The sequence below is a fragment of the Phalacrocorax aristotelis genome, chromosome 5 (assembly GCF_949628215.1).
Source record: "Phalacrocorax aristotelis chromosome 5, bGulAri2.1, whole genome shotgun sequence".
NCBI lineage: Eukaryota > Metazoa > Chordata > Aves > Suliformes > Phalacrocoracidae > Phalacrocorax > Phalacrocorax aristotelis.
This window is the reverse complement of record NC_134280.1, coordinates 68,723,273-68,739,300: the sequence shown is the minus strand read 5'-3', so window position 1 is coordinate 68,739,300 and position 16,028 is coordinate 68,723,273. Positions and strand designations below refer to the sequence as shown.

The 16,028-nt window shown below is 40.1% G+C and overlaps 1 protein-coding gene across 4 annotated transcripts in view; it reads right to left on the bottom strand.

The window, feature by feature from the left end:
• Positions 1-6,418: 6,418 nt before the first annotated feature.
• Positions 6,419-16,028, bottom strand: part of CAPRIN1 (cell cycle associated protein 1) — a 36,336-nt gene continuing 26,726 nt past the window's right edge. For 2 of the 4 annotated variants that reach the window (XM_075095022.1, XM_075095021.1), the window contains 7 exons: positions 15,915-16,025; positions 15,211-15,360; positions 14,864-15,014; positions 11,490-11,684; positions 10,200-10,300; positions 9,230-9,293; positions 6,419-7,684 (listed from right to left, as the gene is read on the bottom strand). In XM_075095022.1, the coding sequence (XP_074951123.1) occupies positions 7,620-7,684; positions 9,230-9,293; positions 10,200-10,300; positions 11,490-11,684; positions 14,864-15,014; positions 15,211-15,360; positions 15,915-16,025 (837 nt within the window). In that variant the 3' untranslated portion in view covers positions 6,419-7,619. The remainder of the gene's footprint in view (positions 7,685-9,229; positions 9,294-10,199; positions 10,301-11,489; positions 11,685-14,863; positions 15,015-15,210; positions 15,361-15,914; positions 16,026-16,028) is intronic. The other 2 variants (XM_075095023.1, XM_075095024.1) reach the window with 1 other exon arrangement.

Below are 16,028 nucleotides of genomic sequence, written 5' to 3'. Positions count from 1 at the left end.
AGGTCGCGCGCGCCGCACAGCCCGGCAGGACCCCGAGGCTGCCCCCGCCGTTCGCCTGCACGTTGAGAATACCTATATCTCTATTTATTTAAAAAGCAGGCTCATTTAAGCTAGTTTTCCATATGGGAAAGCCGCAGTGGAGTTGAGGAAACACACAGCGCCGGTGCATTTTATTACTTCACCGTTTTAGCTGCGTTATGCCCTCGGGGTGCGCGGCCGCCATTGCCGGGCCCGCGCTCCGTGAGGAGCCGCCCCGAGCCGCCCATGGCGGTGTGTCTCCAAAGGGAGGCGGCTGTGGCGGGCGGGAGCTGGCGGGCAGCGGTGCTATCGCTGCGCAGGCACCCGCAGTCCTTTGGAGAAGGGGGAGAGAAGCCACGTTTTGGGCCTGACTCACCCGAAACCGTCACCAGCAGGGCCAAGGGCTCGGCTTGCGCGTATTACTGGAAGAACCTATAGAAAGTAATTGCTTAAATAACAAGGATGCTCCAGGCAGGAGAAATAGAGGTATTTTGGAAGCTACTTTCTAAATTACTTATGTATCCTTAATCACATACACCAAAACAAGTGAGCATGTGGAAATAATCAGGGTTCCTGCGACCAGCTGGTACTCAAAAGCCCACAGGGACACAGAGCTGTTCAGGGACAGGAGCTATGGACTTTCATATCTATCCTGTTTGTTTAGTTGGGTGACTTTTTGGGTACCTGACCATAAAAACGGGATAAAACAAGCTGCAATTGCAATGGCAACACTGATTTTATTTTTTTAAATCCTTGGTTCTAAGTAAATCTTGCTCACAAAACCCAGCCCTGTTGGAGTAAACACCATATCCCTACTGATTTTATAAAGATACGCCATTTCCACGTACTGCAGTTCTACATCAGCATTACACTCTGTGTCACTAGGTGTCCTTTGGTACCCTTGAGGGGAAAAAAAACCCAGGCTTTTGGATACGCAGTATTCCCATGGAAACAAGACTGCAGACACCAAATAAAAGCACATATACAGAAAAATAACAAATCTTTAGGACACGTTATTATCCAATACTGAATTATCAAATCCCAAGAAACATTAGTAACCCTGCTTTGCAATAAAACCAGTTAGCTTATAAGATTTAAGCTGTGCTGTTTAATAAAACCCCAGCTGTTCAGGAGTTTTCTATACCACTTCCCAAGCTGCACAACTGTGGAGCTGCAAGAGGAAAACCATTTATCAATCTGACTGGCTTAAATTCTAGTAAGAGCTATCAGAAACACTAAATTTATTCCCACGCTGACGGCAAAACTATTCCTAATAACCTAAAATCTGTAACATTAACCTTTTGATACCAAAGTTGAGCCAAGCTATTTGCATAGATAGATTTATTCTTAGCTTTTAATACTGCCAAGTGTTTTGAACTTAAAACATTCGAACAATGAAGTATTTAAAACCAGGTAACATTGTAGGAAAAGCATGTGTATTTTGGGATAAAATAGATTTAAGTTCTAAAATATAGCAAAAATATGATAAAACTACTGAATTAATAATCCTAAAGGCCGTAGACAGTATCTTTTGAGGTGAACCCAGGTAAACCCAGTTACTGAGACAAAACCACCAACGCAACAGAAGTGTAGCAAGACAATCCCTTAAGGTGTAGGTATGAAATACTTGCTTAAAAGGGAAGGACATAAAACATTTAAATAGATTTATTTTTTCAAGTGTTTACATAAGCCATGGACCAGTTTGTTTTAGACGTTGAGTTAAAGAACTGCAAAGACAAATATACAGGTACATTTAAGGCCATCAGAAAATTTAAACCGGTCAATTAACTAAAATGTAATTGTGAAGACTTATTTTATATGGTAGATGCATTACTAAAATTTGTTCTAGAATTGAATAGCTTCAAAAAAAAAAAAGAAATACATTTTTAAATAGAAGTCTAATGGCTAATTACTAAAATTTATCTCGATACCAAAATTTCAGGTGTACTCTCGATCCACTCTTGGGTATTTGAGCACATTTTATAGAAAGAAGAAAGCGGCCACCAGCGTTGGAACTGAGCTAGTTACACCCGATTATTTTATGAACATTAAAAAGCACGGGGACACACAGAACCTAGCTTTTGAAATTGAAGGGTTAATAACTGCAGCAAGCGCTAACGACAAGTTTAATTCAGAACAAAATGTAAAGTTAGGCTGAAGTTTTCCTAACACAGTTCTCTAAAGCACCGCTCAAACTGGCTTTAGGATGTGGATTTTGGAAAACAAGAGTTCCTTCCCTCCATTAAGGCTAGATCTACAGAGCCACAAATAATTTTAGTTGCATTATATTAAAAAAAAACAAACCTAAGAAAGTGGTTGAGCGAATAGCACGTCTTCCCTTAGATAAAACATTTAGAAAATCAGTTTCTCATCAGACTCTGCCATAATACACCAAAAATTCCACAACGCCCAGTTTCTGTAGGATGAGAGGCAGAAATCCAAGACGCTTCAAGTTTTCGTGGAAGCATATGCAGATCAGGGTCCTGCTGTCACATAGAGGAAGAGACATTAAGTTTCTTTAACAGTCTACTAGAGCATAGGTGGCTTCTTTCCTTTTAATGTTAGATCATTTGAGTGCACCATCAAATCCCAAGCAGCCAGGTGCAGCGGTTCTCAGAAGCGCATGGAGCCTTTCCTCTTGGAAAATAGTACGTACTGACAGGGATGAAGAACATTTGACTGTGAAAGCAAGCAGTATTTGCAAACCAGGAAGTCTGAAGGACCTTTCCTACCTCCCTCTGGGAAAACCAACTGGCCAAACAGAAACACATCACAGTTTAAGCATTAGCCTTCTCCATGACTCTCAGGTATGCTTATCTCATGCCACAGAAGGGAGTTTTCCCAAAGTTCACATCAAAGCTCCTTCTGTTGAGTTCTGCCCCCGACTCTAAGACAGCCGAGATCAGTGTGAGGCCAATCGAACGCTCAGATGCTGATGGAACAAAGACATTTTAACAGATTTTGTCATTTGGAGAAAACCAGAGTTAGAAGGAAACTACACAATTTGGCAATGTTTGAGTTTCCAGTGAAGTTCCACACAATAATCGCAACTATTTTTAAGCCCAGATTTAAATAAGGAAATCATTTTCTTCCCAAGCTGAAAGTTTTATTGTTTGGGATCATTTCCCGCTTGCTCTTTGGATGAGGCACCAATGTCAATCAGCAGTGAAGAACACCTACCCACCCCACCTGTAGAACTTGGCTGGTGCCAGCTCAAGCAATTAAAAACCCTTCTAGTCCCGTCCCTATTCAATGCAGACGGAATACTGTAAAAAACAGGTGCATAGATTTGAAAGACTAAAATATACAGTCTACTTTGTATAGTCGCACACCTCAACTCCAGCTAGAAATCTGTATCCTGAAGTATCTCTCTGGATGCTTTGCACACACTTGAACCAAGAACAGTTTTGCACAAGCGAGAGGGATGATCTTTTCAAGGCGTGACTGGCAGCCTCATTAGCAGGGCTGGCTCATGAGCAGCGCTCTCATGCCCTCTTGTATCCACAGGGGACTTGGGAGGGGAGACAAGTGAGGAATCCAGCAGTTTTGTCCACTGAGCCCAAACGCTTGCATCTCAGATGTGTGTTTATAATAAACGGTACTTGCAAAGAAGAGGTAAGAAGAGTCAATTACTCAGCTTAGGCAATATCAGAAAAAGAACAGGAAGATCCAGATTTTTCTGACCAATTGGTTTTGTGTCTTATTCTGCTGGACCACAAAGGTTTTACCCTATTTGGTTTTAAGCAAAGTTTAACCACTGTTTCAGTAACATTTATCATAACTGTTCATTATTTGTTAAGGCCTTTTCAGTAACTTTTCTCTCTCCAAAGTAGTTACTCAAGTGCCATTTGGGGAAAAGAAAGAAGCTTGATCCATTCTCTAACGACACGTATGAAGGTAACCCGTAAGCCAATCAAGGAATCTGCCTGTCTAACAAAAAAAGTCAGCAGAACATTTCGAGAAGATGCATTTTTGAAGTCACGGAGTACTCAGAGTTATAAAGTTCCAGCAAAATACATTAACGGGCTATTAACAAGTCTCCCAACTACTCTGATTGCGTTTATGCTTTCAAGATTGCTATACACAAATGAGAGTATCTTGGAAAGAAAATAGGGGTTAAGTGAAGTCTAGAACTCCCTCCACAGCAAAATCTGGAAGTCGTATTGGTGAACTGTTCTTAAAAAGCCTGTACACAGGGAGAACACAACAGTAAAATGTAGGACAAGATTAACCTTAGGTATGAGACAACAGCTCATACTGAACTGACATTTAAGTTGCTGAATGTCTAGGAAGGATCCAAGCTTCCCAGACACTGCAAGATTAGGTAGAAACATCCAGAAACTCAAGTGATTTAAAAATTTACTCAAGAATCTTCATATTAGAGCCAAGAGGAAGTAAGAGGCTGAGGCTAGGAGTTTGTTCTCGGACACGTACCGCTGTACATTATCGCAGCCTAGCAATACGAGATTATGAAGCCCCCGCCAAAATAAAAACCATTATCTACTCATAGTAGCTGCATTCACAAGGCCGTCATCGCTACTGGTACGACCCCAAAAGACCGATTCACAGAAGAATCAAGGAAAACCACCCAAGAGCACAACCAACATGCCCACACCCAGGCTCAGAAGCAGCACTTGGTGATGCTCACTCGCACTTCCCCACCACAGGCGTCAGGCCTGAGCTATCCTAAAGCAACACCCAGCTAGAATGAACGCAGCTCACCCTCTGGCATCCAGGAGGGGCTCCACAACAGAACCAGCCCCAAACTGCCACCGTTTCGCCTCAATGTGATCACTCCTTGTAAGGGTCTTTGGTCAAAATATGATCTTTTTGAAAAGACCCATCTAGGAGTGCTTGTGATCTGGACGTAACTCAGATCTAGAGCTCTTACGCAGTGAAGATACTTAAAAGCTCCCCTGAATGGGCCAGAAAACCCAGTTAGTGGATCTATGTGCCATACTGGGACTCAAGCCAATTTTTCAGTATACTGTTTATTAGACACATGTATTGAGATTAGAGGAGTCAGTGCAAAATCCCAGATTAAACACATTTTACGTACTTGTTTTACGGTTGTTATTATGATAACACATCTCCCTCTATCAGCATACAGTAGAGCAGCTACTCTAAAGACCATTTGCATACATTAAAAGGCTTACAAAGTCGTATCTCAATTAAGAGGCCTCTCAACTACCCAACGTTTTATTAATAAATTTAAGTTAAAAAAAAACCCAAAACAAAGAGAAAAAACCCTTAAGTGGAATGTTCTGATCCATTCAACGGTCTAATTCAGTATGCTGCAAGTTTACCGTCAAACTACAATTAGCTATTTAAGAAGCATTTGGTGTGCAATGGAAAAAGCTGAACAGCTCGTGTTCTACCAACCATTGAAAAAGCCGATGCACAAAACAATAAAATAATTAAAAAGAGAGAGAATTTACTGTTTTCCTACATCAGTTCAACATTAAAAGGTTTGTCTTTTTCTTATTTCCAGTTAAAAAACAGTTGGGACTATTATCTCGGTAATAGCTTCCTAAAAAAGACACAGAACAGCAACTTCTCACCAGACTGCAGTTTATATTCTTATACTGGTACGGAATGTTTCTAAGCCTTGACTAAAACTGCTGCTTCTAGCCATCAGCATCATTTCAAGATGTCTGGTGCGTAATATCTTCTTCACAAGCTTATCGCTTCTCGCAGTAAAAACAATTCTCATTTGTGCTCTTCACACGGAACATGAAAAAGGGATATTACCACCTATTCGTATGGAGTTTCAGATTATTTCACAACGAAGTCAAAATATCCGACAAGTTCTGAAAGTTCAGTTGTGATACAAAGTAGAAATGACCCTCTGAGTGAAAATAACCTTCGGTTTTATAGATCAGTTAACCAACACGCAGCTGTTCCTTAATTTCACCCTTCCATGGGTAGGAATTTTTTGATGAGCAATACTTAACATATATAGCACTTTTCTTCTTGCACGTGCTATTGAATGCAACAGAACTACCAACACCTCTATGGAGGCAGCTATCGATATATTCTCCCCACTGCAGAGAGAGTGCATGTGCGCAAAAGGTAGGCACAAGTGATTTTTCCGAAGACCATACCGCAAGTATGCAGTAAAACTTGAATAAGACTTGGTTTTTTCCAGCTCCTAGTCTTATGCCATTTCTTTTATACATTGCTGCCTTGATGAAAAGTCCATAAAAAGAAAAAGTTCCCCAGAAGAAGTCACAGCTATTAAAATAAAATTAGAAAAACAGGAGGAGGATTTGCATCTATTCAGGCAAAAAGAGAAGCTACCGGGCGGGACACGGGGGAGACACCAAACCAACCTTATGAAATATCACCCCATTACATTAAATTTGTTTCAGTCGTTGAAAACCAGTGTTCCAGGATACAATTTTTATAAACATGTTTTATTTGTCTTACTTATACCATTAGAACTGTAACTGCTGGCTGTCATTTCCCTTAAAAGGGGAAATCAATTCAAACACATACTGGTGCTTTTCAAAAGAGAGCAATTAAAAGGGCAGCAGCAGCGGGCATTTGAGATTTCTTAAAACCTTCAAGGCTGCAGGAAAGACAAACGGACATGTGACCAAAAGTGTTATGATTATCCATTAGAGATTTCCATCAGTACCGGCATCAGTTATTTAGGTGATAATACAGCAAGGTCAAGTATTAGTGACAGACAATGTGCAAGTCATAAGGAATGATAGAGAGTACCAATCCTTACAAAAGTCATTGCTATCAAAGAAACTTAAAAAGTGTTTCGAAGAGATATCTAAATACTTCACATCAAATATACAGTGGCCATCCAGATTATATCTCACATCTGTTGCAAAATTTTGCTGAAGTGCCAAATCAAAGCTTTTTTCTTTTCTTTTTTTTTTTTTTTTTTTTTTTTAAAAATTACACCATTACATTAGCAGTTATGCAAGCGATCTTAAATCCTTAGCCACAGTAAAGAGGGCCCTGGTGACGAGGAGTGCTGTAGCTAAGGGTGCTGCTTCTTTGTCAAAAACTGGCTATAAGCCTATTTGTCTATTTAGGGAAATATGCATCACTACGCATCTTTAACTGTTCAGTGCTTCAATTTAATAAGAAAAAGCTGAAATGTAGTTGCTCTACCAAGCCACACTTCACCTTTTCCATCCTTTCATGGGAACATTAAGTTGTCAACTGCCACCACAGTAAATCTTTACGAATTTGCAGATTTTATCCAAATTTGTTACATCACTTAAATGTCAGAAGTGAGTCTTTGCTTTTTCCTGCCTCTTCAGTTAACCATGGAGATTGGATCACCCTGAAAATTGCCTTTTTTGCTTTACTCTTAGCAAGGGTGAGGAATCTGAATCTCATGTGCAAGGCTCAAGATGATGCTTAGGACAGAACATGCAGAGTAAACGTCGTTTCGTTCCTTTCCATATCCAGGTAATATAAAGCTGGCAACTGTAGTCCTGTCATTATGGGTAATGAAAATAGTCCCTTTACAACAAACTTCCTGTAAGGGAGAACAAATATATAATAACTCTTCTGGTAACATGTATAGTACACTGGCCAGTGTGTTTTTGGCGTTTAACGTAATCCTGTGAATTTGTTTAATTCACTTGCTGAGCATTCATTTGAGGCATCCCTCTGTTTGGTCTTGGGGGCCCTCCACGACCTAGAAAACATATAAAAAGGCACTTGAGTTATACATGAAGTCAAGTTTCTGGAAAAAATTCCTATAAGCCCTGATCTAAACTGGGTCAGAATTCCCAGGTGTTTATATATGGTTCTAAAAGCTCCTTCAAATCAAAACATAGCAGCATGTAACCTGTCTTTTTCAATTTCCAGCTTTATCCTAATACTTATTTTTTCCCTGGAACTACAAAACTGATCACTTCAAGTAAAAAAAAATTAAAATAAAATCAAGCAATGAAGATATGAACATAAGACTAAAATTAGAAGTTTTGCAGTAAGGTAAGGAATAACTGGTTTAATCTATTTTAAATGTAAATACTGTGAGCTAACTAATCACATTCTAACATCCATTCTTTTCTTCCCTCATTAAGAAAGAGACTGCCTGTAGCTCACACTATCAGTATATCAGAATTGTAGCTCACAGTGAATTCCTCTCGTGTTTACTTGCATATCCCTGACAACAAACCTCAAGACTGTTCTTCATTATCTAGTTGTGCTCCCTAACTCCTAGTTTCACCACAGCCCAATACTATGTTGAACTTCAGGCCACAGCTCCACACTACAGGGCTTTCAGTACCAAGACAGTTGAGGACGGAACTCTTCAAAACCCAACGACCACATGGAACTGTGGTTTCAGACAGTGCAACGTACAGCCTCGAGCTGTCCTCACTGGCAAGGTGCCCTGGTGAGAACTCAAGATGCTCATGGAAATGGCTGTATTGAGACAGAAGACAGTCTCATCACCAAAAATCTACTAATAAAAGAACTGTGGAAATAATGTTGAAAATAAAATTTAGAAATTCAACTACAGCCCTGTTATATATGTGGGGTTTTTTGGTTTGTTTTCTCAGATGAACACATGGCCTATGCTCATATGAAGCTGCAGGACACCACACCTCCATAAGGTAAAAGCAACGACTCTATAGGATCAAGGAACAGATGAGCACAGAGGAAAGTTTTGTATCCTTAGATGAAAAGAGACCTCCACAACAGATACAGTAGGACACCTTTTAGTGCAACAGAGCACACAAAATTAAGGCTGACAGCCAGCTCAAGCTCAGTGTCTGCTTTATAAGCAAGTCTTACTTGCAAACTACTAATGCAGCTAGTAAGCACATTTAAAGTCATGATAAATCTCACAAAAAAACCCAAAACATCAAAAAGATCACTTTCCTAAGGGTTTCATTAATAAAAGCCAACTAAATAGTACTGCTACATTTAAAGTACCCATAGCAATTGTTGTTTTATCTTTTTTCCAGAGAATTCCTCATTCAACAACCAACTAAACTTCCACCACAAGTTCAAAGGATCACAGTATATATCATTCAAGTCAGAAGGGTCCTCAAGAGGCCCTCCAAGTCCACCCCCTTGTTCAAAAGCAGGGTCAACTATGAGGTCCGAGGAAAGTAAGCTTACTCTTCAGTTGTGACCTGCTGAACAAGGAGTGAGGTTGCTTTTTAAATCCAGAAGTTGGACCAAAAACTTCCATTCAGCCCAAATCAATTATTCCCTACTCAGGAATTACCTCTAGGAGCTCCCCGAGGTCCACTTTGTCCAGAGCCACGTTTGAAATTCTGTTGATATCCATCCTGAAGCAAAGAAATTAGAAAAGTTACAACATAAAACCTGGGCATTTTGTTATGCTTCAGGGAGCTATTAATTGCCAATAAAATAAGGAGCTTTTAAAACAATATACAATGACAAACACCTGTGACTTCAACATATAGCATTTTATTAGTTTAAGTTAATCTTAGAAAATAAATTCTTACTCTTACTAGTACCTAGCAGGTAAATTAAAACATACAATGACAAATTCTCTCTCTGGTTACAGTGTACGTTGTTCAATATAAATAAGAAAGGTAGAGAGATGTATTTAGCATTCTAATTTTTCAAACTACACAGAGGTCAAACAGACTAATTTGCTGAATGACCCGTCAACAAATGAAGCAACATTTTAGCAGCAGATCAAAATCTGTCATCTCATTTGCTTATGAATACTTATTTGGGGATATGCAGAGGTAGACATTTCCAGTCAGTCTATGCTTTGAGCGAACTGAGGATACTTCCTTCAGAACAGTTAAATTCTATGCAAATTTCAGAGTAACAGATCAGCATTGCAGAAGACAGGCAAACCCAAACAAGTTTTGAATTTAATTTCAATGGATTTAAGTTCTTCTTTAAGTTTCTTTCTGAAAAAGCTTTGAAAATAATTATATTTAAGAAAGAGTTCTTTATAATTCACTCAACCTTGCTCTAGTTACTAGACTAATTCCTTTAGAGATCAATCGGCCAAAGACAACACGTTTCCCAATTACAACCAGCCCTTTAATATTCTGCTCTTTCTAAATATCTGGTTAGTTCCTGAAACTTTTGTCATCATTGGCAATTAAAAATCTCCTCAGAGAAGTTTTCACTATTAGATTTGTTTGAGTGCTTTCATTGACAGGCACTTTCTCCTTCTACTTCTAGACTGTCACAACAAAACAGTAGCTTACCCGCTGGTAGTTTGAATAATCCCGAGGAGCATTAAACTGGGGCTGCGTGTAACCACTGTTTGGAGTGTTGGAAAAGGACGGACGGTAGCCATCATATCCTCCTAAGGAACAGGGGACAAATCTTTCACTTGGAAATGACAGCCTATTACTTTATGCTATCATAAGAAGAAAAGCAGTAACGGCATTTTACCTAAACCTGAGGAAAAATACCCCTTTAGTAAATACTGTTTACCTGCAAACGAAGCAAACATCTGCAACATCAGGGCTAATATTACAAGAATGAAGACCTAGTAAGAACTGGGAGGAGATAGCAAATCAATGCATTTCTCCAGTAATTTGAGGTTTGATTTACATAACATAGCTGAACATAATAGTAGGATCTAAATGTAACAGCTGTGACCCACAGGACACAACAGCCAACTCAAGCAAGAGGCTGCTCCTGAGCCAAGACTCTCCTGAGTGCTGGGAACTGTGTCGAAGGATGGCTCCAGTCCCAGGGTCTAACACTTGGGATCCAGATCAATTTTAAGCAGACAAGAAGTGACCACTGCATTCCCTACTACATCAGTTTTATTTTTATTATACAGTTTCTCCTCTACCCTCCAATCCAAATGAGGGGAAGAGAAAAGAACACAGCACTGTACCCACTAGTCTAATCCCGCAACACCTGACACAGAAACCATCTCTCTCCCCAACTCTAACATACACATCTTCATAGCATTGACAGCCATGTAAAACAATCTCCAGGAATCAACGTTCTGTTATTTATCCAGAACTATAGTATCATTCCTTCACTCCCATTAATTCTCTCAGAGTAAGGACTTTGGGACTTTATTATTTTATTTCTATATTATCCAGCTTATTCTCAATATGATGAAACATGGAACTCTAAAATACACTGCTGCTACCTTAACTAGAAATAGAAAAGCATTTTTGAAATACCAATTGGCATCTGAATTCCTCACTTGATGGTTGTGAAATTCTGTTGGGTGTTTCCCTGTTTGCTTATACCTGCAGTAGATGCCTAATACAACTAACACTAAGCCTTCAGCACAGAAAAGGAAAAAATGCTGCTTTGTTTACTTTCTAGTAGGAAGCCTAACCAAACACCTAAAATTTCAGTTAAGTTAGCTAAAGCAGACAGAATTTTTACTGCAAGTTCAAATATCTTGCAGAGATACCAGTACAGTACAAAAACAACAGTAGGTAAGTTTAACACTTGGTATCTTGACAGTTTTCTAGAAAGAAGTAAGTAAAAGTCAAATGAGAGAGTTTAATAAAGCTGTTTACCTCTAAATCCATTTGCCGGTCCCCTGTAACCGTTCATTAAGCCACGAGCCCCACGCGATCCACCACGAGACACTCCTCGACTGTTGTAATAAGGCTGACTGTTACGTGGAAATCCAGTATTCTGCTGGGGAGGTTGCTGGTGGTTACCCGCCACTTGGTGAGTCTGGTCCGGGGAACCATGGTAAGTACCAACCACTATATTGGAAGTGGGGAGAAAAAAACAAAGTATAAAAGTCTGTGTTTAGGTTCCCACATATACTCTCTTCAAACTCAACATTCAACGATTTAAAATACCATTGAACAACTCAGTAAGTACTCACACATTCAAAGAAAAGTAATCTGCAGATTTAAGTTTACTAGTCAGATATCCCACAATATTAGAGCAACCCAGAAACAGTAGAGTTGATTTAAGTCAGTGTCAAGAAGTATCTAGTCTAAGCTCAGCAATGAGTATTCCTAATGCAGGTACAATTTTCCCGTGCTATTTCAAATCCTTTAAAAATCAGCAATACGCACTCTGGAAAAAACTATGTGAGTAAGCTAACCCCTTCTGTAACCTCCTCCTCTCTGAACTGGCAGAAAGCCACTAGGAAATCTTTGCTCTCACTAACTAAATTCTCTCTGCTTGCAGTAGCTGTGCTAACTAAGGTGAGACTGACGGGAACATTTTAACAGACCTGCCATTTGGCTCTACAGGCTGGGGGATCCTTTCTTACACATACAGGATACGTAAATCAAAAGGCAAGAGCAGGATGGATAGCTTGAGACTATCTGCATCTTTGAAGTAAGGTATGCTGCATCGTCTTCAAAGGAATTGTCAGAAATGAAGTGGATTACAACAGCAATCCAAGGGCTACAGGTTCTGTATCTAAGAGCAAAATAGCTGTAAAATTTAGCCTGATACCAAATGCTTAAGCACGATCTCACAGAAAATATTTAAGTGGTAAAGCCCCTCTTGTAAGCAGGTATCATGGTTTTACCTGGGATAGAGTTAACTTTTTCCACTGTAGCTGGCATAGTGCTGCTCCTGCCCAATCAGAACCCTTATGTACTGTGGAAGGGGATAAAGTCCATGTAGCGCACGTAAAAAATATGCTGGGGAAGACAGTCTGGGTTATTCCTGCCTCAGGCAAAAAGGCAAACCCATTCATGGGATGGCTTTTGCTCAAGGACCTGGGTGCACTTGGTGGGTGATGCAGGAGGATGGAGGAGTCCGGTGTGTGCCTCAAGGGGATTTGGTTTTCGGTGAAAACAGCCAATGAACTCAATGGTATGCTGTTAATTGCTATGTACTGTTGTATGTCATCACTACTATGGTTGCTATATGCCATATCAATGGTATCATGGTGGGAATCTCCCAAATTAATAAAAAAAATGAACTTTCATTGAACCAAGGAAAGTGCAGCAGTGATGGAACAAGGACTGACTTCAGCACACAACAATCAAACACCACACACACCATCTCTCCAGCCCTGAAAGAATCGTACAATAGATGGAACCCAAAGTCATGGACTAAATGAACTCAATGGACACTCCCCAGACATTTTACAGGGGTGGTCCATAGAGTGGGGAATGATAAATGGAATCTGTATGGTCTATTAAAGGATGAGAAGGAGTGTTGGGGTTATTTAAGTCATATTAGGTGGCACAGGACTTGAGCATGATGTAAATGGTATGGAATAAGGGGTGGGGTACGGTCATGGTTTTAGCTGGGATAGAGTTAATTTTCTTCACTGCAGCTGGCAGAGTGCTGTGCTTTGGACTTAGTGTGAGAATAATGCTGATAACACACCAATGTTTTAGCTGTTGCTGGGCGGTGCTTGTACTAGTCAAGGACTTTTCCAGCTTCCCAGGCTCTGCCGGGTGCACAAGAAGCCAGGAGGGGAGGGGGCACAGCCAAGAGAGCGGATCCAAACTGGCCAAAGGGATATTCCATATCATGTAACGTCATGCCCAGTGTGTTAATTGGGAGGAGATGGCTGCGGGAGGCAGGCAGCAATCGTGGCTCAGGGACCGACAGTATCTGTCCGTGGGTGGTGAACAGTTTATCGTTTGTGGTTTTGGTTTCCTTTTCATTATATCATTATTGTTATTATTATCATAATTATTATTTCATTTTAATTATTAAACCGTTCTTACCTGAACCCACAAGTTTGCAGGGGGTGGGGGGGGGGGGTGTGTGTGTGTTTTGTTGTGGGTTGTTTTTTGGGTTTTTTTTGGGGGGGGGTTTGTTTGTTTGTTTTTTATTTTTTTTGCTTTTGCACTTCTGAGCAAGCAGCTGCGTGGTGTTTAGTTGCCAACTGGGGCTGAACCGCAACAGCAGGAAAGGAAGATTTCTGCATCACCCACCAGGGAGCACAAACTTTGTGTCTACTTCACTCAGCCACAGAGCACTACGGAACTTTTGCACAGATCTTCCCTCCTCCTCAACTTCCCATCAGTTCTCATGGAATGCACAAAGCGGTCATGATTTTGAGCTTTTAATCAGTGTGCAGGTTTTGTTCTAAGGCCACTGCATTTTCTGTGTATCAACAGCTAGATTTGCTTTGCCATTAAATATTAAGTGTTTAATATTGCACGACCCACCCTAAACACCAGCACTCCCCAGATTGTCTTTCTGCCTCATGCTATATACAGCTCAAAAAACATAGACAAAATGAAAACTTCATTCTCCCTCTTCTCACCCACCCGCCCCAGTATCCCAGCTTGCTAGGAAGACCAAATTCAAGATCATCAGTTATCGAGAAAAAGGATCAGGCTCTTTTTCCTTACTCCACCTCCAGTAGCTGTTAACACTTCAGCCTTGTCACCTGTGTCCTGTGTCCTTCACTCAAAAGCCCTCTTTGCATCTGCAAATTTTATCTCAGTGGAAAGTGAGAAGTGCTGGGAGAAGAATAGCTTTGTACATAGACTTTATTTTACCATTTATTTTTTGAAGTTACTAACTTTGAAAGGATTTTGCCTGCTGTATTCAAGCCACCTAGAACCAAAAGGTTCCAGATCTTTATAAACCTTACATAAGAGAAGCAGTCCATATTTGCTCTCAATTCTAGCTTACTATTTCCTTTTCAAAATGTCATCTCAAATAGTACCACCTGGGGTATTTCAATGCGAATTTAAGGATCAACCAACCTTAACAGCAGCAGAGCAAGTACTCCACTATACAGCTTTCATCTTTAGAATAGTCCTTAATCCTGTTCATGTTTTTTAAACCCACAGAAAACTGAATCAAGTGGCAAAATTCTTGTAACAGCTGGAAATATACATACTGAATTTCATACCCTGCTGGATATTCAAACTGAGACAGAGTAATAAAAACCAGGTATTGTTCAGGGGAAGCTTCGCAAGACTAGTTTTTGCTAAAATAAGTTTACCTGTCTGGAGTTGTTCTTGCTGAAGATCTGATTGTTCTACTTGGTGAGGCTGATTGGAGAAGCTCTGGTTGTAACTGGCCTGGTACTGATTTTGTTGCTTAAGGGTTTCTGGCTCATTAACAGGAGGAACAGGTGCATTCATGTTGAATACCTATGTTAGAAAAACAGCTCTCTGGTCCAATTCTTTTTTTACAATTCCTCATTGCATCATGTAAAGAAGTATGCAAATCAGGAATGCGAATAACCAAAACTATTTTATATAATTACATGACCGATTCCAGTGCTTGTGTAACGAAACAAGGAATGACTACCAAAACAAAGGGATTCAACATTAATTTATTACTTACTGTTTGCATGGATTGGAATGGAGCTGCATTAACATTGATTCCGCTGCTATGCAAAGGTTTGCTAGATCCAGCCTGGAACACCTGCGGCTGGGATGCAGTGGGAAGCGATGATGATGATGGCGTCTGGTCTGCATTCAGTGACATTGAAGCCTAATAATTAAAAACAAACAACATTTTAGCAGCTTTTGAATAATACAAAAATTTAACTTTTAAACTTCACTTTCAAAAAAAAAAAGAAAAAGAAGTGACAACACCTCAGGTTCGCCTCAACAAATGAGTATTTTCTACTACAGCTGAACAGCCTCGTTCACAAACCGTAACAGGAGAGGAAAAACCTAGCAGTCTTCTCCCTCATTAACTTGAACCACAACTAGAAGGAACTACAGGGGGAAATGAACAGGTTTCAGGGCTAGCTGCTACCCAATGTAAAAAAATAAATCACATTTCCTAAACCAACAACACTTGACGCTCACATGCTGATGCTGGCATGTTACTTCTAACTAAACAGACAATCTATTAAGTTAAAAGTCCTACTATGAAGGACTTACTGGTCACAGACAGGCTCAGAATTCTGAAATTCAATGGAACTGAAGCAGCCCTATCAATAGGTAACTAAAAATTACAGAACTTTACAAAGAAACATAGACTAACATTGGTCGCACCTGCAAGCAGAGTCCTTCCCACCCCTGTGAAATCTGACTTGCCTGAATCTGGTCAATTGATTCTTTCTGTGGCCGTTGCTCTGTTGTGTGAGAAGGCTGATACATGGGTTGGGAGGCTGTATAACCCTCACTTGTAGAAGAAACCAAGGGAACCTG